Source organism: Erpetoichthys calabaricus, chromosome 7 (genome assembly GCF_900747795.2).
Source record: "Erpetoichthys calabaricus chromosome 7, fErpCal1.3, whole genome shotgun sequence".
NCBI classification, from domain to species: Eukaryota; Metazoa; Chordata; class Cladistia; order Polypteriformes; family Polypteridae; genus Erpetoichthys; species Erpetoichthys calabaricus.
This window is the reverse complement of record NC_041400.2, coordinates 7,123,122-7,145,407: the sequence shown is the minus strand read 5'-3', so window position 1 is coordinate 7,145,407 and position 22,286 is coordinate 7,123,122. Positions and strand designations below refer to the sequence as shown.

The following is a 22,286-nucleotide window of genomic DNA, read 5'->3' as shown; positions in this document are numbered from 1 at the left end:
CAGACCCTCTGTGTTTTTTCCCCAGTTGATTAAGGGGTTCGTCAAGGGTGCGTTCTGCTCCTAATCTGTTCAATGCTTGCATGGACTGGGTGTTGGGCAGGGTCGTGGGGTCCAGCGGCTGTGGGGAGCATCTGGTGAAGAGAGATTCACTGATCCTGACTTTGCTGATGATGCTGTGATCTTTGCGGAGTCAATGGTGGCTCTGATCGGGGCTCTCGAGAGACTGAGTTGGGGGTCTGAGTGTCTGGGCTTGCGAGTGTCCTGAATAAAAACCAAGAGTCATGCCTTTAATGACCTCTTGAACACAGACATCAGCAGTGTCGACCCTGTAGAGAGGTTCACTTACCTCAGCAGTGACATTCATGTCTCTGGTGACTCTCCCTATGAAGTCAGTGGATGGACTGGGAGTGCATTTGGAGGGCGGGGGGTTAGGTCATGAGGTTGCTGGAAAGAGGTGTTTGGTGCTCCAGATATCTATGACAAAGCATGAAGGTCCAAGTCTTTAGAGTTCTGCCGCTTCCTGTCTTGCTATATGGTTGCGAGACATGGACGCTAACCAGTGACCTGAGATGAAGACTGGACTCCTCTGGTACTGTGTCCATCCGGGAAATCTTTGGGTACCGTTGGTTTGACTTTGTGTTGATTGAACGGTTATTCATGGAGTCCTGAACGAGGCACATTACCCGCATGTGGTGCGATTCCCAGAGTGGCTGGACCAGGCCAAGGGGTCACCCACATAACACCTGGCTGTGGCAGATAGAGGGTCATTTCCAGAGGGTGGGACTGGACCACGTGTCTGCCTGGGAGGTTGCCAACCAGGATCCTGGGCTGCTTCGTCATGTGGTGGGTGCGGCAACACACTGTACCAGTGCATGATCCCCAACTTGACTTGACCTGCACTGTAACCGATTAAAGGTTGGAATTGAGAGGGTTCAAGTTTGAAAATGTTTTAAGAAAGGGGGCAATTACAATAAGAAAACAGGAGTGAAGCATGAAGGAACAGCACTGAAGTAAATGTTATTACAATACAGGGGTCCCGAGCTTCAATCCAGGAGAGCCACAGGGATGGCAGGATTTTATTCAGGCCTAATTGCTTAATTAGATATAGTTAGGAAGAAACTGATTGTGTGATCCCCTTTTGTGATAGATCATTATGGGCACAACTTTATTTATATCACCCAGAGTGCTGCCCAGCATCTGTTCTACAAAATAAACGCATATAAAACAGACTGACATAACTAAACACTCTGTTCAGGTACAGCTGTTACCTAGATTGCCACCTCATTCATGCTTGTGAATCCCAGATTTTTCCCAGGGCATACTTGGAGGACCACTGATATTTAATTTCCCGTTCTGATTTCTTATCTTAATATTTTAGTTATTAGTCATGTTTGTTAGCTACATGAATTAATCTATTCATAAAGCATGATCATAGTGATTACTTATCACTCCACATGCAGACATGTCAACTAGTGTATATTGTAAGTGAGGTTGGAACCTGTAGAACATAGAAAGAATTAAATAGTACACATAATACACTGCACATTTTAAAGCAGAAATGATACACTTAAGACATTTCCTAAAAACAGAATTACAAAAAAGTGAAGCGTTTTCAAACGAGAGATTTTAGAACTGAAGACGAGGCTCTTGACCAATGAAAGAGGGGGAGGTGGGTCTTCATTGTATTTATTTAACAATATGTTAAACAATACATGTGTTTTAAATGTTGCAGCATATGACTGATTAATTGATATGTCTATTATTCAACTTGAGTAAATTGAGGTAACAGATTAAAAAAAAAAAACACCGAAGTATTTACAGATATGTGCAGGAAGTGAAAAAGTTAAATTTAATTTTGCATTTCACGACTGCAAAACTCACTGAAAATAGCTTTTTTGGGGTCAAAGAGAAGTGGGGAATAAATACATTTTCAGCATTTTTAATAACTTATTTTGTGTGTTTGTAAGAATTTTTTTTTTCAAAAATATATATTAACCTATGTTTAGTTCTTTATTAGTTTGTCAACTGTTACAAGCTGTTTGTGCAGTGTCAGCTGAAGCCTGCACTTCAATATGTACTGTATCATATGTGGGTTAATTGCATCTTCCCATGCCAATACCTGACTGATGAAGGTGGTGTAGAGGTAGCTGGTGTTTCCTCCGCTTTCTCAGTACTTTTTTCCTCTTTTGCAGTGCTACTAGATTTTGTCTCAGAAGGTGCTGGGTCAGCAGATGCAGCTGGGGCAGGCGTTGAAACACTGGTACTGCTGGTGGCAGGTGCACTCTGAGCTGGTTGTGCAGGTTTTGGCTAAAAAAAAAAAAAATAAATTAATGTGGATAATACAGATTACATAACACAAGTGCAAAATTTAGGCTTAGTTGTTTCTGTCTGAATAATAATTCTTTGCATTTATATAGTGCTTTACTCACTACTCAAAGCGCTCAGCAATTGCAGGTTAAGGGCCTTGCTTATGGGCCCAACAGAGCAGAGTCCCTATTGGCATTTACGGGATTCGAACCGGCAACCTTCCGATTGCCAGTGCAGATCCCTAGCCTCAGGTAGGGACAGGGACTAGCCAACTGAGTACAGGAGAGTGTACAGGCTAATTGGATGCTGGGTTACAGAGCACAGTGTGTGAAATACCAATCAGAGAGGTTACACTTGAAGTATACAAAAAAAAAGTTAAGCTTTAATCTGCAATGCTGTGTGGTGGTTTGGTTTTATGACATTAGGAGCCGGTCCCAAGCCCAGATAAATGGGAGGGTTGGTGTCAGGATAGATATCTGGCTATAAAAATCATACCAAAACTTCTATTGCAAAAGTCTAGTCAAAAAGAAAAAAAAAAAACACACAAATAGGGACCCCCCCATGTTAAAATGGGAATAGACAACAGAAGAACGGGAAGAAGAGAAAATGTGGGGTGACTACAATTACTCCAGAACCATATGGAGTAACGCTATGGAGTGGCACAGCTATGGAGTAATGTTAAATCTTTTCAGTTAAAGGAAAAAGAGATCAATAAGAAAAAAGACTAAAGTGTTCAAGATTGTTTGGGGACAGTACAGCAGATACTCATGGCCTTTAAAATGAGTTCTTCAATTACAACATAAACAGAAGCTGATTAAAAGTAAAAAAAAATATCACCATTGCTCGATGCCACACCATCAAGCAGAACCCCACAAAATTGGCAATGATTAGAAATGACAATGTCAACTTATAAAACATGGCACAGCTCTATTAAGCACAAATGTTACAAATGTCTTTACTCAGAAAGCCATAGATGCTTATGCTTGTCAACATGGTTCTTGTATATGTGCAAACAATGGCATAAAATTGGGGTGCCACTTGAATCTCTAACATAGGTTAAAAAATCTGGGGACTTCAGGTGCATTGCTACATGAGGCACATACTGTTAGCAACACCACCTTTACTTTGCTATTTTCAGAATAAATTATTTACTAAACTCTCAAAACAGACTGAAAACTGCTTTCCAAAATTGAAAACGTTTGTCATTTATACTTCTTGCAGTGTCGAACACAGTACAAGAAAAGTAGCAAGCTTTTATATTTTGCACAATCTTGCTTTAAAATCTCATGTGAATACAGTAAGAGGTCCTTAAAAAGAAGCCTCTTAACTCTGGGCACACAAGCACAATGTCTACTGGGTATATCTGCCCATTAACACAAAGCTTTCTCCTACAAACAGTCAATCATGTGGCTGCAGCTCAGAACATTTACATTTACATCATTTAGCAGACGCTCTTATCCAGAGCGACTTACAACAGTGTTTGTTAGTTTTTTTCGCATACCCCTTGGGGTCAGAGCGCAGGGTCAGCCATTGTACAGCGCCCCCTGGAGCAATTACAGGTTAAGGGCCTTGCTCAAGGGCCCAGCAGAGTAGGATCTCTCTTGGCACTGACAGGGATTCGAACCGGCAACCTTCGGGATACCAGCGCAGATCCTTAGCCTCAGAGCCACCACTCCGCCCCATACGTACAGTAAGCAGACATACTTATAGAATAGTTGTTGCTTGAATAAAAATTGCAATGGGAAAAAGTATAACCTGAGAGTTTTAACTGTGGTTTGACTGCTAGATGTGGTGGTGCCAACATATCAAAAACTGCTGCTCTTTTCAGATTTTCATGCAATATCATCTTGAGATTTTCAAAAAACAGGGCAAAAAACAAAAACATCCACTGAATAGCAATTTTTTAAGTAAAAACATTATCGATGAGAGAGGACAGATTAGCCAACCTTATCCAAGTTGCAGAATGTCTGGAAATACTCAAATATTAGCAATTTAGAGCAGTGGTAAGCAGATAAGCACATCACATTGGATCATGAAGCAGGGAGGCTAAAGAGCAAGAAAGCCTGGTTTCACTACTGTACACTAATCAAAGGTATAATGGGCAGGTGATCACCAAAATTGGACAATTAAAGATTGGAAAAATGCTATTTAGCCTAAAGAATTTCATTTTCTGCCATGACTTGCAGAGTGTAGAGTGAGAATTTACAGCAAGAAGGATGGAGCTATGGTTCTATTCTGAGTTGGGACAATATAACAAAGTGTAAATAAGAAACTTCACGCAGAATTAATGTGCCATGACACAAAACACACCAGTAGTCTCAGTTTACTTTAACAGCTTACATGGTCCTCACAGATGAAGTGAGGAAAGAGGGTCAAAGGAATAAAGAGTAGCAGGCAACACTGCAGGAACTACATGTGGCTTATAAGCCAGCATGGGTGAAAATCCCAAAGGAGTGTTTCTAGCTTCTTGAGGAGTTCATGCCTCAAACAATGCAAGCTGTTCTAAAGGCAAGAAGTGGTCCTACCCAGTACTACATGGGTTTATTTAATACAGATGCACTGGCCCTAGTCAGCCAACATATGGTTTTGATAGACTGCTAGTTTTTTTTTTAAACGACTGAAAAGAAACTACAGCACCAAGCTTTTGGCTCCAATATGAAATTTTGAGCTCCACTGTATGCTAACTTTCGGTTAATCACTCAAGTATCTTTTATGCATGTTATTTTTTTGTAGGTGACTTTAGATGAAAGCACCTGCTACTTAATAAAAATGAACCATTCTCTGATCGCTACAATACAACTAAACAATCCATTACTGACACTGTGTACAACAAAAACTTATATGTACCCCAGTTTAGCAATTATTTTCGCTCCCTCTCACAAGGTTTTATTTATCGTCTTGTGCTTAATGTTGTAAGATTAATGACCCAAAAGACACAGACTACTTCAAGCAGGATCAATAATGAACAAACAAACAAATTGGACTTGATACTATTGCCTTTGTTGGCACCAAGGGTGAAGCATCTGTGTGAAACATGCTCGACAAGTAATGCTGCCAGGGTTTTGTTTATGTTGCCCCGCTCAATATTCCCATAGTGCTATACTTTAGTACACTACCACTTTCTCTAGAATCACATCAGCTCGAGCACAGGGAGAATGAAACCTGCTGTCACCTAAGGTATAAACAAGCCTTCATGTGCACTTACCAGAAGATGTTTATGTACTGGAGACACACACAACACTGACCAGCTTCACCAACCAAAAAGAAAGGCACCACTTAAAAATATGCATCTGAATTGGAATGGGTCTCTCTCAATTTACAAAAAGCCGATTGTTTTCAGTGACCATAAAAAGTTATCTAACTTAAGAACAGCTGTTAGAAATTATGTGTGAAAATAAGATAGCCATCTCAAAAAATCCCATAATGCCAAATACTGTCCTGAGAAATTGAGTTATAAAATTTTCCACTCATGTGTAATCAAACTGTAATGCACAATTAAATTGAAGTCTAGATATAAATGTGTAAGCCCTACTACACATACGGAAATACTTGATGCAGATATAACTATGAAATCTAAAATAAAAAATACTAGCTACTACTAATTACATGGCTCAACATAAAACAATGGGAGACAGAAATAACAATACATTTGATTACATACACTACCATCTTTAGGAATACAAATGATCTGCTCACACAAAGGGCAAGCGTTTCATTCATTGCATCATGGTTACACTCAATTTTAAATTGAACACATAAGAAAAATGTTTGGGGTTATTTCTGTACTGTGCCTTACCTTTGTTACCATAACCACCACAAAGTTTTTTTCATCAATTTTATATTCCTTGAGAGCAGTATCATCATTAAGAATTTTACCTGTAAAACAAAAAGGTGGAGAAAGGTATCACTACAAAATGAACCATTGAAATGGTACAATTCATATAAAACATAATAAACTTACTCATAATATAATCCAATCTACCACATAATCATGTCATTTTGTATATACAATTATGTATGTTACATGTACTTTGATAGAAAAACTATAAATTGACAGGATAAAAGCAAATGATTTCAGCAACAGACTGCTGTCCCATTTTAGGTGGGTGGGTGCAAAGCCAATAATTTTTTAAATACATCTCTAGTTTACAGACCACACATCATAAAATGTTTCAATATTCAGCTGAACTTCAATTTATTTTTGCATTGCACTCTCCAACCACAAAACTCCTGCAGAATTCCATATCTACAATGCATTAATGGCAACCTGAACACCATGGAAATGTTCTTCACACCATGGACCAATCCCAGGTTGAGATACTTACATGGATGAAATTGTCGAGAATATTTTAAAATTAAGAGGCCTTTAAGTAGAAGCCATGGCTGAATGGTAATGGAATATTGGTAACTATTAAACTCCACTGTAGCAATCACTGTTGTGGTAGTTTCAATAAAACCTTTAGGTGATCTTCGACCTAGAGGACAGTGCAAGACTGATTCTTTTTTTAAATCTCTGTTCATTTTCTGTGTTAAACTCCAACTAAGAACCAACTTCAGCCCAGCACAAAGGACCAAAATTAAGTTAATGCTGAAAGGTAATGAGACAGGTCCAGAGAAAAATAGTACCCTCTAAGAGTCAAGTAAGTACACCATAAAAATCAATAAAATCTTTGCCAACAATAATTACCACATTGTTAAATATTCTCAAAAATAATAAATTAAAATCAACGATTTTAAACATACGCAGTTGGATGTAGGAATAAAGCAACTCCACAGATAAGGAGTAGATAAAATCGCCACGTTTCTTTTTAACCGAATAAATGCAGGAAATCTCTGGTAGGATCAATAGTAAAAGTGATGTTCTTTTGTGTTGTCATGAGGCATTTTTGCAGTTCCATAAGGTACAGCATCACTACTGCACATACTGTATCAGCGGTTCTGTTTAAATTTAAAATATCAAAACAATTTAAACTAAAGTACAGACAAGATTGCATGACTATCATTTTAATAACAAGATTAAAAGGTTTTTCTGTAAAATCAGTAATAGAGCATTACGCATCTTTCTTATTTTTGCATTAATAAAAATTCAGTGCAGGTTCCTTGGATTACAAACAACAGCAGGGAGAGGACTCATTTGTAAGCCTAGGTCCACTTGTATATACTTCTGAACCATTTTCTGCCTTTGTATTTGCTGTGAAAGTCATCATAGTTTGTCCTTATGCAAGAGGTGCATGAGCTAAAACAGCTGAAGTGCCAAATGTATGGCTTAATGTAAACTAAAACCTTCAAACAAAAAGCAACTGCTTTCCTCTCTCATAGCCATCTCAAAAAATCCCATAATGCCAAATACCGTCCTGAGAAATTGAGTTATAAAATTTTCCACTCGTGTAATCAAACTGTATTGCACAATTAAATTGAAGTCTGGATATAAATGTGTAAGCCCTACTACACATACGGAAATACTTGATGCAGATATAACTATGAAATCTAAAAACAATGGAGAACAACTACTATGCAGTTGGGCTCATGCAAATGAGACTTGGCACCCTCAGCTAACCAAAAATGCATCCTGCTTCCAGTTTACTAATTTCAAAACGTCTTTTTTGCCAGTAGATGGAGGCATTTCCACATTCAGTACATGCAAATGTTTAGACAGTGTTTAAGGAGAAAAGCAAGATCACCGTTACCTATTTTTTGTGAAAGTAAAATGCAAACTGAACAAGCTTTTTGGTACGAGCTAGACCACGGCAGGATGACATTCTATCAGAAAACAAACTATCTGAAGACAGAATTTTAAATAATGCACAATGTTCTCTGGGATGTGGCAGACAACTGGAATATCAAAAAAAAAAAAAAAAAAAAACACACAGCACGCTGAATCCAAGACACAGGAATTGTAAATCAGCAACTCCAAGTACCAAAGCAACGGAGAGTAAATCACAGCACACACACACTGCAATACCTTTAAGTAAACGCACAGTATCAACTTTTCTGTGTAGGCATGCATATACTAAATTGATCCTGTAGCGACGGACAGACCGATGGCAACAGCAGAATTCGCTGGTCAAAGCAGGGAATCATGCATGGCTTATAGATAGATAGATAGAGATAGATATAGACAGACTTTATTAATCCCAAGGGGAAATTTACAAGTAGTAAAAAGTGTCCTGGGAACGAGTTCACATAAAAGAAAGTGATAGGAGTCAACAGTGAAATACAGAAAAAGGTAGAAAAATAAAGTCATGCACGAAGCTGCTGGAATAGCTGCCACTCGCGGCGGCGCCCGAGTCATTTTATGAGGAAAACTTACTTTGCACATTCTGCCTTAAGTTGCTGGGACAGGCTTACCTTTGTAATGTTATGCCACTGTGCCGGTGTACCAGGCCTTCATTCCAAAAGCTAGATCCCGCCTGAATGTGCTTATCTCTCAAACATGTGTATTTAAGAATCTATTTTTTACAATATTTTAGCCAAAATACAAGCGTTTAGGACATTGTCAGCATACAGAGAGTAATCAGAGATTTTATGGGGATGTTTGGATGTTGTCTGCTGCTGTTAAAGCAGTGCCGAATGTATCGGGATTTTTGTGATCTTTGTACTCCGTTAAAATTTGAGATTACACATTTTCCTAGGCCATCATCTCTTATATAGGTATTTCTCTTCTGGTCCATCCTGCTTCCTCTTCAAAAGCGGTCCCGCCCACACTCAGCCGACACAGCATTTCTCGATTGCTATTCGTCCTCTTCTAAACCCTTCCCCACGCTGCCTGAGGCATCCCATACACCCCCACGCCGCTTTTCTCGATTCCTGTTGCTCCTTCGGACTACCACGTTCCCCGCTCCTCTCTCATGACCCCATTGGTGTCACTTCACCGCCCTATATCTAGCCTGACCGCATTGACCTTTCACTTCAGCCATATGTGCGCCTGGAATTCTTTTCCGTAGCCTGCTACAGGAACGTACTCCGTCGACCATTGGCCTTGGTTTCGCTCCTTGCTATTGGTTTCGCTATTTCCTATTTTCGTTATACTGCGATGGTTGTTTCCTAAGCCTATGTTATAAAATGAAAAACAGCATCTTCTCTGTCCACGGGTTTTTGTACAACGTCATCTTATGGTTTACCCACTTTTATTCCCATAGAGACATTGGCTGGCACAAAGATTTACATGTTCCCGATAAAAGAACCGCCAAGCGAATAAGGCTTACTCAATGCCAATTTTATGTGTACAGATTAACAATGAGGAATACATTTAGTATTTTGCACTCCAGCGACAAACTATTCCAACAATACGTCGTAGATGCATATGTTAAAACAGAGGGCGCGCATCTCAACTATCTCAGATTAGATCAACAAAATCTGTGTGTGGAACAATACAAAGGACTATCAGATGCACTGCAAGCAAACACTGAAAATAACAATGTACGTGTAGGTAAAATGATCATATTACCATCCACATTTCCAGGAAGTCCAAGATACATGCAACAAAACTAACAGTAGAACTACCTTCTCAATAACACTGAGAAAACTAACATTGTACAAGTTCGAACTAGACCCTTACGAACCGCTTTTAAGCACAGGTAAAAAAAAATTAAATGCCACTTCTCTTGCGAAATTTTTCAAACCATTCTCTACTCGCTTTAAATTCCTCACCTTCGTCACTTGAAGAAGAATTTTTTTTCAGCAAATCGTCATGAATCTTCCTTTCGCACAAATGATCGGCTCGCTTACGCTATCCCCTGCAAGTTGCTTTTCGTTCAACCACACTAGCAACAGTTTTTCCACCTCTTCCAGCACTTGAGGCCTCTGTTTGGTTAACATTATAACTCCTTTTGTAACATCAGCTGCTTTGTTAGGCCCTGTATACGCAAACAAAAGAAAATGGGAAACGGAGAATGGGAAATCATTGGCGCATACGAACGCGCCGTGGGGAAACTGGCCGCCAGTGTTTTGTTCGCCACCAGAGCGTGTGGTCGTGAACAGATGCAAAAATTTGGCAAACTTTTTGATCGTAACCCGATTTGTATGTGTTCGGAAACGTTCATGACCAGAGGTTCTACTGTATCTACTTACAATCAATATCAAATAAGACAACGGGCAGCAAAACATTCAGTCTTGTGAAGGATTTAAGCACACACAGATCCAGGGTCTCCTCGCATATAAAGTGTATAAGGACAATACGTTATAAACATGTTTCTTCCATCTTAATGTTAGGAAATTAAGGCGCTTTTTATATAAACAGGATTCTGAGAAACTAATTCATGCATTTATCTCTAGTAGGATTGACTACTGCAATGTGGTGTTCACTGGATGTTCAAACTGTTCTTTATACAGCTTCCAGTTAATCCAAAATGCGGCTGCAAGAATTATTACAAGAACAAGAAAATACGAACACATAACTCCAGTTCTTAAATCCTTACACTGGCTCCCGGTTAAGTTTAGGGCAGATTTCAAAATCCTTCTTTTAACATATAAAGCATTAAATGGTCGAGGTCCGGCTTACTTGTCTGAACTTATCATGACTTACAAACCAGAGCGCACATTAAGATCTCAAGATGCCGGTCTGCTTATGATTCCAAGGATTAATAAAATAACAGTGGGAGGTCGAGCTTTTAGTTACAGGGCCCCTAAACTGTGGAGTGGTCTGCCTGCTACTATAAGGGATGACCCTTCGGTCTCAGCTTTTAAATCCCGGCTGAAGACTCACTACTTCAGTTTAGCATATCCTGACTAGAGCTGCTGATTAACTGTACAGACTGCATCTCTGTTGTTAGTCATTAGCACTTAAACATAAGTAACATGACAGTTATAATTGTATACTAACCCTCACTTATTCTGTTTTTCTTCTCGGTACTCAAATGTGGTACTTGGTGCCACGGCCCACCTGCCAAGTTGTTTTGCCTGCCTAAGGAAAAGTCATCCCAGATGGAGGATCGCAGGAATCGTGGGAAAGAGGGGTCCTTTCATCGGATTGGCTGGCCCAGCACTGTTTCAGCCGTGGAATGGCCAAATGGGGGAGGCAGCTTGAAGGATGAGGTCTCCAGGACTCTACACAAATCCAAATCTTATTATGGGATATATCATCTACTGTTAAATTCTGCTCTGTACTTCTAAAATTTATATTTTTTATTTCTTACTATACTGAGAAATTGTTCTGTTCTGTGTACTGCATTGTATTGCATTGACCCCCTTCTTTTGACACCCACTGCACGCCCAACCTACTTGGAAAGGGGTCTCTCTTTGAACTGCCTTTCCCAAGGTTTCTTCCATTTTTTCCCTACTAGGTTTTTTTTTTGGGAGTTTTTCCTTGTCTTCTTAGAGAGTCAAGGCTAGGGGGCTGTCAAGAGGTAGGGCCTGTTAAAGCCCATTGCGGCACTTCCTGTGTGATTTTGGGCTATACAAAAATAAACTGTATTGTATTGTTATAAATGAAACGTCGACGACAAAGCAAAGAAGATTTTTGATCCCCTCCTCAACTGTGCTGGATATCGAAATGTTGATGATTGCTTCTACATTACTAAAGATCTGTACAAGTAGAAAAGAAAATCAAAAGTGTTGGAGAGAAAAAAAGAAAAAATAATCTAGGTGCAAATTCAGAAAACAAGTAATTATCAACCCGTAACAAGTGGAATTGAAACAAAGCACGCCCAATCAGGCTCAGAATTAAAAGGCAGTAAAAGACAAAGTAGAACTTCATAAACACGTTCACAAACGTTGGCACTACACACATACACAGCAGGTTAGAGATTATAAAAGCAGTGCAATTTGAAAGGCTCAAAAAAAAAAAAAAAAAAATACACATGGAGAGAGGTAAAAATTATGAAAGTAGGAAAATTAGAAAGTATAAAAAAAGAAAGTAAAGATCACAGTAGCGCAAACACGGAAATTACTACTCGAAAAAGGGAAAATAATCACAACGGACCAGGTGTCATTGAACAAAAAGCAGGACAAAGCGAGGTCAGAAATAAAACACAGTAGAAAACAAAGTAAAACGTCATAAAGAGGTTAAAATAACAAGGAGGCCAAACACATGCAGAGCAGGTTAGGGATAATGAAAACTGGAATTCAAAAGAAAAAAAACGTAGGCGCGAAACACATGCACAGCAAGATACAGAATATGAAAGCAGAAAAAAACGACTGTCAAAAAAAGAAAAAACATCGCATTAGCGCAAAGAAAGAGAAATTATTACTCGGAGAAATAACGTAAAGGTGAATAGAGATCGAATATATGGACAGATGTGATATGTCAGAAGTATGTACATATTGTAAGGCTTTGAAGTTTAAGTCAGAGAATTTCAAAAACGTGGTTTAGCTCAAATGCATTTATTGGTTACTTTGCAAAAAAAAAATGATTAACTGCTAATGATGTTGATCGCTTTGTCTGTGCTGAAATTCCAAACAGAGAAACCTATCCTGAATTATGGTACAAAGTCATTAAACACACGTCTCACTGACCTCATTTAAAAGATTCAGCATATTGGGACACGAAAGATTCCAAATATTATTTTTACAGAAGTTCTGAAATAAAAGTGAAACTAATGAAATAGCAACAATTCAAAGAAAAAAAAAAATCTTAAAATTGTGCATCCGGAAAAACAAACATGGGGGTTGGCGAGCGAAGCCCCCTAGTTTGTCAAAAGTAAATATTTTTTGCTGATTTGTTATGATAAACAATTGCTTTGTGTTCTTTTTTAAAAAGAGTTAGTTTTTGGAAAAATATTCAGCCCTGAGAGAAAAACAACAACAAATAAAAAAATTTGCCCTGAAAGAGTTAAACCCAATTAAAGGCCATTGACTCTCAGTAAAGGAAGGACTCTAGGCACAAGGCAGAATTAAATAGGAGACCAGTATAACACATTTGTATATGCTTTTGTGGCAAACCTTGTCTAACAAATCACAAACGTACTACTAATTAATCATGCACGCTTGCACACCTCTTATCTATTGACAAGATTGTTATCTCTCTAATAGACAAATGGATAATATTAACAGGTACTTGATTCTCTTTAAAAAAATTACATTTTTTTCCTCATTCAAGCCACTGACAAACAAATGGTATCTTGTCCTATCTTCTTTTTGCACTGACTCACCAATCGTGTTAAACTATTCTTAAAGGCTTTCATGTTATTTCTGTGTAGGCCCAAGAATTTGCAGAACAAAGAGAAACCTTCTGAGAGCTGGCAAGTCTGGACTTCCCAACTCAGTCTGTCCAAGTATACTTGTATTTTTTCTTATTTACTTTATCAAGTAGTAAATGAGAGAAAAGAAAAAACATGGACATACCTGCATATATCAATTTTAGTCCTGCAACAGGAAAGGAATCTTTTCCTTTTTCTGTTTCGATTTTTTCTTTCAGTGCTTTTACCTAAAATCAAAAACCAGAAAAATATGGATCACAACTGAAAAATTAACGTTCAAGAATCAAAGCAAAAACGGAACATAAAAGCAAAAAAAACGTGCTTTTACTTTTACCTCTCCTGGAAAAACAGAGAAACATTTAAAAATGCCCAAAAATGAGAAGGTAGAAAGAAACTTTAAAAGAAAATTACTTCCCCCCCCAAAAAAAAAAAACTTCACTTTTTTGTTTTGTTTGCAGCACATATGTAATACAAAAAAACAAAGCTTAGAAGAATTGAATTAGATAAATTTCATTAATCCCCTACGGACTTTTAAAATCGTAAGTTTTAAAAGAGATTTTCACATTTCATTCAAAAGCTTCTGCTTTTACTACGTGCCTCATCTGTTTGCTTGAAGAAGGACCTCTTAGATTTCCTATTGACAGCGCCTGTCCCTTTCAATTTCCGTGGCGTGTTTGAGTACAGAATTGACTATTCAAATGAAATAATACTGCAGGATCTTTCTTAAAGAGTGAGTATTTTACTGACCTGGATTAGGTCCCTGTGTAGCCTTCTCCAAACTAAAGACTATTATTTCTCTTTGCCTGTCAAAGTAGGACATTCACTTTAGTCTAAGGATACATTTAGTTCTTCCTGTGTGCACAGCTTCTAGTACTGCGATATCTTAATTATAGGATGGGGACAAGCACTGCACACAATACTTAAGATTTGGTCTCATTTTATAGTCAAGGTGTAATATTCATTTATATACAATAGCATTTTTTTTTTTTTAACAATCTAATGTTTTAATAAACTTTATTTACTGGACAATGACAATAATATAAACATTTTAGAGAGACTGTTTCAGGCACTTTTCACTTGTCTTAATTTTAAAATGTACTTCCCAGGTGAGAGCTGCATCTTTTCTAAACTCTTTTGCTACCTCCTCAGTATTTATTTACCCTTCAATTTTGGTATCACCTGAAAGATTAAAAAATTTACAGAATCTACGCTATTAACGCAGTGGTTCTCAATCTTTCTGATGCCAGATACCTATAGAAAATATTTATGTTCACACCCCCTATAAAAGTAATCTCATTTGAAGATGCAGTCAGATTTTTACATTTTGAGCCACAAATTGAACCACATAGAGTACAGCGGGTAAACAAAAAAAAAAGAAAAGAAAAAATTAACTGAGTGTATAAAATTTAAATGTAAATCGAGCAATTTACTTTTATAAATCTCAATAATCTTGTAAATGTACCCCACTGTGAGGCTTACCCATTCGAGTGACGATCCACGGGTTGGGGTATACCAAACATTAAGCACCACGTAAATAGGACACATGATCAACAATTTAGGGGTTTGGAGGATTGGAGACCCCTATGTGAAGCAACAGGTGCCAATGCACCGCTAAGCAATAAAACACCGCTGACAAGCTTCCCCTACACCCCTGAATCCCCCCATAACACCTGGACTGTAGCTCAGAAATAGTTCATAGATTCAGTTAAGATGCACTACTGCCAGGACCACCAGAAGGAGAGATGAGCAGAGCATAAGCAACAGGTGTTTCATCCAATTCAGTCCCCCTTGTCCCCACAAGCAAAAATGAAAAAAACAACCAGGGTTTGCACAGAAATCCATACCAGGCCTCGCCCTTTTCCACAGATCATTGTAATGTTCAAATTCAATTCTCTTAAATAAAAAGTTATGCAACTTTGCGAACACTTCATCCATAGCAAGGAAACCACGTTTCTGGGGCTCCTTCACAGAGGACAATTGCACATGCAATGTTTTGATCCTTTTCATATCATAGAACACAAACTAACAAACAACCTACAGATGATGGCACAGTACAAGACACCAACTGCACCATGAGAAAGTCGATTAATAAAGTATCTATCTATAACGTACTTCACTCAATTTTGGCGAATCGACACACAGCCATCTCAAACCCCCACATTGGGAACCCCTGGGTTAATAGTATGAGCACAGACTGTATGAGGAATTTAACTAGTTAGGACATTTCCTTTGAAGTATTGCCATCTTATCTTTATGTTCTACTGCTGACCTATTAACCAACAGAAAAGAAGTTATACACTACATCTGATGCCACCGTTTATAGCATTAATGTTCTGTACAGAACTGAAACAAATACACTTTAAAAATATATGCCAATTATTCTGTATGCTTTGCTTTTGTCTACTATTCCAGTTATCTCTGCAAAAAAGTATAAAAGGTGGTGGTCTGTCAGAATCTCCTGCTTTTCATCCATCTTCACCCAAGTGTAATGAAAGACACTTTTAAATAAAGTATATTAATATTATCAAAGCATTTGTGATACAATATAGTGTAAATGACTGGCAGGTGAAACCCTGGGCACATTTCAATGCTTTTTACCAGTTCATCTACTTACTACGAAAACACATGCAATGAAAACAGAATAAGCTCTCAGGACATTCAGCCTCTCCGTGATGTGAAATTTGTACTGCCTGTCCACTCACGGCACAGAATGAACTCCAAACAGGACAATGTTAACTACAAATACAAGGCTTAGAATATTTACTACAGCCACATACAGTTGCGTTCAGAAGTGTACATACACTTGGGGTGGTTTTGTTTTCAAAACTCACTCAAAAACCCCTCCACTGATGTTATACTAACAAACTAAAAATTTGGCATATCGTTTAAGACATCTGCTTTGTGCAGGGTAGAAGTAATGATTTCAACAATCTTCACGGACCCCAGAATGTTTCACTTTTAATTGACTGGAACATGGGTTCTCAAAGTCGGTCTTAGGGACCCCCTGTGGCAGCAGGTTTTTGTTCCAACCATCGTCTGTTTTTAATTGGACTCCTGGGCTAATTAAGTGAATTGTTATTTCCCAGATTCTGTGTTGTGGGAACAATGTAGAAATTAGAAAACTAAGTTTGGTTATATATGCAGTCGACCCTCGATATACGACCGGCCTGACATGCAAACAACTTGGGTTATGACCAAAATTTTTGTTTTGAATTACGACCAACGCCTTGCATTACGACCCGAATGCGGTCACGTGTATCCGCTTGTGCGACTGTAAACAAACGGCCGAGAGTGTTCATAAGCATCAGTCGGAGCCCAGATACATGTGTTTGTGGATGTAATTTCGGTCACTGCAGTGATTTATATAAATTTATTTCGATAATTGCTATCAAACTGGCCCCAAAAAATCTAGAAAAGAAGCAAAGGAAGGAAGAGAAGGTAACGAAGGTAAAGAAAGTGATCACAATCGAAACGAAGAAGGAAATTATGCGGAAATATGAGAGTGGCGTTCGTGTGACCGATCTCAATAATATGTACAGCATGTCAAAATCCACCATCTCGACAATTTTACAAAGAAAAGATTTAACCACTTTCCATTTCATTCTCCTCCCTTCCCACAAGCCAAAGATGTCAACTTAAATGGTGAGTACAGTATGAAACTGTTGTTTCTGGTAAGCTAGGTACTTTTTATAACTTTTTGGTTAGTACATTAGAAAAATTATTGGTGTTTTTGGTAAATTATGCACATTATACAACCCTTTTTATATTATGAAAAGGTTAAGTAAGTGTTGCTGTGGGAGGTTCGGAACGCATTATGGGTATTTCCATTATTTCTTATGGGAAAAATAGTCTTGACTTACAACCAACTTGAGTTACAACCAGCCCTCGTGAATTAATTGAGTTTGTAAGTCAAGGGCCCACTGTATATAAAAAATAAATAAATGTACTAAGCATGTACTAATGTTCACTTTAACAGTATTTTCATCTTGATTTTCATTCTATTTTTCTGGGTGTTCTCAATTTTCTAATTAGAATCTAATGCTAAAGTAGTTGCAGCCTCTCGTGATTCGGTGTTTGCTGGTTATGTGCTCTGCTGGTTTGTAATTATTATTAAGATACAATGAAGGGAACAAACTGCACAGAGAGAGCGAAATATAATGAAATAAATAAAACAGAGTTAAGCATTTAAATCTTTAGCTAAAATGGAAATAATTCTAAATGTCTTATTAATGTAAAAATTATGCCTCTGTGCTTTCTTAATGTAGAATAAGAGAAGAGAAAAAAATACCAGTTAATTAACTGAGATCATTGTTTGCAGTTGTCACTGATTATGAATCTGATTGAAGCAAAAACCTGAAGCCACAGTGGGCCCCCAGGACCGACTTTGAGAGCCCCTGGACTAGATCATAATTCCAGTGGGTCACAAGTTTGCATACACCGTTATTATTTGGCAGAATTCCCTTTAAATTGTTTAACTTCAGCCAAAAGTTTTAGGTAGGATTCAACGTAACATACATTAACACATGTGAACATCTTACCAGACTTTTGCAGGAAGTTTAATTTTTATTCAGTTCCATTTACCTTGTTTATTTTGGGCATCAACTCAACAAATCGAGGTAAAAAACAGCCAATAATTTGAACATTATTTCTTGAGAAAGATAATAATACAGTTATCCATCACATTTCATACCTGCTTAACCAGAACAAGGTCACGGGAAAGCTGCAATCTATGCCAGCAAGCAATGGCTGCAAGGCGGGAACAATCCCTGAACAGTACACCAGCCCACTGCAGGGTGAACACGTATATCCATAAAGGGAATTTAGCATCACTGATTCACTCAACCTGAATGACTTTGGATTGTGGGAGGAAACAAGCTCAAAGATGAGGCTCACAAAGAGATGAGGTGAACATGCAAATTCTAAGCAAGGAAAGCCCAGGACATGAACCCTGGGTCTCTTTGCCATGAGGCGGCAGTGTTACAAATTGCACCGCCATGCCAACAAAGTACAGTAATGGCTAAAAGTTTTGGGAGTGACACAAATGTGTTTTGCAAAATTTGTGGCAGCAATTTACATTGTTTTTATATTATTGTGCAGAGTGATCAGATGGATATTAATTCACTGCAAAGAGCTTTAAAAATATAAAAGGTTAACTTTATCTCAAAAACCCATTTTCAATTATTTTTGGCCCTGGCACAAAATGATCAGCTAGAAGTGTCCAGCAAGCACCAGGACCGTCTCCTCCTGAGAAGTCAGCTACAGAATGGTGTTGCTCACTATTGACAGCAGGAGGATGATGACAGCATCTGCACGCACAGCGAGGCAAAGACGTTTGGACAACGGCCTTGTGTCAAGAAGCGCAGAAAAGAAGCCACTTCTTTCCAAGAAAAACATTAAGGACAGATTAAAATTCAGCAGGAAGTACAAGTATTGGACAGCAGAAGACTGGTGTAAATTTATTTTTTCAGATGAATCATCCTTCCGACTGTTTGGGACAGCTGGAAAATCGACTGTCTGGAGAAGGAAAAAGTGAACGCTACCATGAGACCTGTGCCCTGCCAACAGTGAAGCATCCTCAGACAATCCATGTGTGGGGTTGCTTCTCATCCAAGGGAGTGGGTCCACTAACAAATACTCTGCCATAAAAAAGAATGGTATCAAAATGTCCTCCAAGAGCAACTTCTCCCAACAATCCAGGTGCAATTTGTTAATGATGGTCTGTGCATTTTCCTGCAAGATGGACCACCATGTCATAAAGTAAAAGTGATCACGAAGTGGCTCAGGGATCAGAACATTGAAACCTGTGGTCAATTCTCAAAAAGCGGGTGGACAAGCAGAAGCCCACAAATAGTGATCAACTCCAAGCATTAAAAAGGCAAGAGTGGATCACCATCAATCAGGATTTGACCCAGAAGCTGACATCCAGCATGCCACAGCAAATTGCAGACGTTATGAAGAACGGTCAACACTATAAATATTGACTCTTTACATATATTTGATGTATTTGCTAATTAAAGCCTTTGAAACTTCAATCTGAAGATGCTGAAGCAGCACATTTTTGCAAACACAACATTTGTGTCACTGCCACAAGTTTTGGCACTACTGTACATTTATGCTGCTTTAAATATCTGAATGCTTACCCATAAATTATCATTTTCATACATTATCTTTTTCTTTGGGCTACTTTAAAACTCGAGTGTCACATTCGTCACCTAAGAGACAGTAACATAAACAAACTATTTTCTGCAGATATGGCATTCAAGGAATTTAATTATTTCCACAGCAAAGTGAAGTCAACTCCCATTTTATTTTGCCAATGAACAATATCACTCAGCACAGTTAGCCTCAATGGACAGATTCAAAATATATTTAAACTTCACCAGTGTCCATGCTTAAGCTCAAGCTCAAGTGCAGAAGACTGGAATAAGCGGTGGTGTGTGGCGATATCTTCACATACACCTTACTGTTAGGGCTCAGAAAGAAACTCAACTGCTCTTCAACAGCCACGTTCCTCTGCTTTCTCATACATTCAGATATATGTCCAGTCCTGTGCCCCCTGAGGGCATATACACTAGCTGACAATGGATTATGTAAGTACTCTGCAACATACCATTGATATTAGGATTGCATATTCAATTTAATGTTTATGTACTTCACTATTTCCATGTTTATGTGTGAAAAGCTGCATATTTTTGGCAATTTCTTTGGTACTTCTTATGAGTTATCAATTTTTATTGGCAGCTATGGTAATATTTGTACTTCTGGTCTGATTGTAAACAAACCGTTTACTATGTGGTGAATACTGCCTTGTTTTACCTTAGCTTTTGAAGCATTACTGATATCATTTGATCATTTATTGCTCTTTAATGTGTAATCTGAGCAAGCCACTTTCTTGACAGTATTTATTTTGGTTAGGACTAGTAGGATTTTTTTTTAACAGAATATTTTGTTAAATATGATCAGTTTTGGGAATGTATCACTTTTACCAATTATTGTGATTTTTAAAGCACTGGACAAATTCTCAAGAAGAAAGAAAACATTACACCAACCTAACCAAAAAGTATATAATGTAACAAGTCAGATCATCCTTTCGTCCACATTGCTTACATCTGAATTCAACAAAAAGGATTGTGCAATTGCTACATGTTATTGTGATTAGAGAAAATGTAATGTAAATTTGGTATTTTTGAAGTTGAATTGAATTTTTCACAATTTATGGCACACAACTTGACCCCATCATTGACTTTAAAAGAGCCTCCATTGCATTTAGGGTAGTTTCTAAACAGCCCGTACAAAATGCTGTAAATTTCATCTCCTCAGCTCACAATTGTACAGTTTTGTAGTAAAGCACCCTGACTTTACAAAATGTAAAAAAAGAAAGTTTCCAAATGCCACATTTCCGTAGAGCTGCTACACAATTTGAACACCGCAGTGTCGTTCAGGTCAGCAGCGACTCTAACGGACCTTCTACAGCATTTAGGGCTGATTGCTCACAACCCATAAAAAAAGATCCAAATGCTATAGTTTTAGCTCAGAGGTGTTAAGACTTTTGACAAACTACCTGACTAGTATAAAAAATGAAGAAATTTTCAAAAGTCACATTTTTGTACAGCTGCTGCACATTTTACACACCACCCTGTCCTACGGGTCAACTTTGACGCACCATATTTCTAGAACATCTGTGAAAGCTAAATTTCCTCTTGGGACAAATAAAGTACTATCTACCTACCTACACAGTAGATTATATAATTAAATTAATTTAGTAACCTTTTGTTTGTATTGCATAAAAACACCCTAAATGTCATCTGTTCTAAAACTCTAAAACAGCCAATCAATAGAAAACAGGTCTGGGGTGAAAAATCTGCTGTCTCTTCTTTCGGGTTTGGGGTGTTGGGGGAATGTCAGAGAATTGGATGAAAAAAGCTCTGGACGGTACAGCACTTGAAAATATATGGAGGGTTAAAATTGAGCACCTATGGGAAAAGTTTATCTAGTGTTATTATAGAAGAAAAAAACAAAAAAAGATAGACTCCACTGCTTACAGATGTCCAGCTATCACATCACCTGCTTTTAAGTAGATGGTGACCTCTGCACCTTTAGCATGGTTACCTGAATGGAGTTGATCAGTGGTTCACAAACTCAGTCCTGGGGACCCACTGTGACTGCAGGTTTGTGCTCCAAACATATTCACGATCAGTAATAACTGATAATTGCTCTCATTTAATTAGGTAAATGCTTTTTTTGCATTAATAGCACAGCATTGTGATTTTTCATGTATAAGACATTTAATAACATTTGTTTTGCTATAGATTTAAATGCTTAGCTCTCTTTTTGCTGTTGTCTTATTATGTCCTTTTTCTGCGTAGTTTTCTCTCTTCATTGTATCTTAATAATGACAATTAAAAACAGTGTCACACCCACTAATTAGTAGACAATGGATTAAATAACCAGAACGCCTGGAAATGCAGAATGAAAAAAAAAAAAAAAACTGATGAAAATATTGTTTAAAATGTTATGAGGAAAAACATTTCCTCCCAGAGAACTGCCTAATTCATATATATAAAATTCTTTTTGCGCTTGAAATGGATATTAAGTTGTTATCCTGCTGTGAAACATTCTGACCTGTCATTGTTTACACGTCTTAAAAAACTATTATCATACACTGATAATATAGATAATACAGAAATTTATTATATTACATATCTTATAAATCAATATTGCCGCTACTTCTTTGTCTTGTCTTTGCACAATGTCTTGTTTGTGTTTTAATTTTAAATTTAAAATTTTAATTCTATTTTTAATTTATTATTTGCACGTCATGTTGTTACACTGTGGACCCTGAGC

At 37.8% G+C, this 22,286-nt stretch overlaps 1 protein-coding gene across 1 annotated transcript in view; it reads right to left on the bottom strand.

Moving 5' to 3' along the window:
* rad23b (RAD23 homolog B, nucleotide excision repair protein) overlaps positions 1-22,286 on the bottom strand; it is a 72,585-nt gene that overhangs the window by 27,552 nt on the left and 22,747 nt on the right. Inside the window, exons 2-4 of the mRNA XM_028792749.2 lie at positions 13,588-13,669; positions 6,104-6,183; positions 2,120-2,307 (exon numbers count right to left, since the gene is read on the bottom strand). Coding sequence (XP_028648582.1) covers positions 2,120-2,307; positions 6,104-6,183; positions 13,588-13,669 — 350 coding nt within the window. The remainder of the gene's footprint in view (positions 1-2,119; positions 2,308-6,103; positions 6,184-13,587; positions 13,670-22,286) is intronic.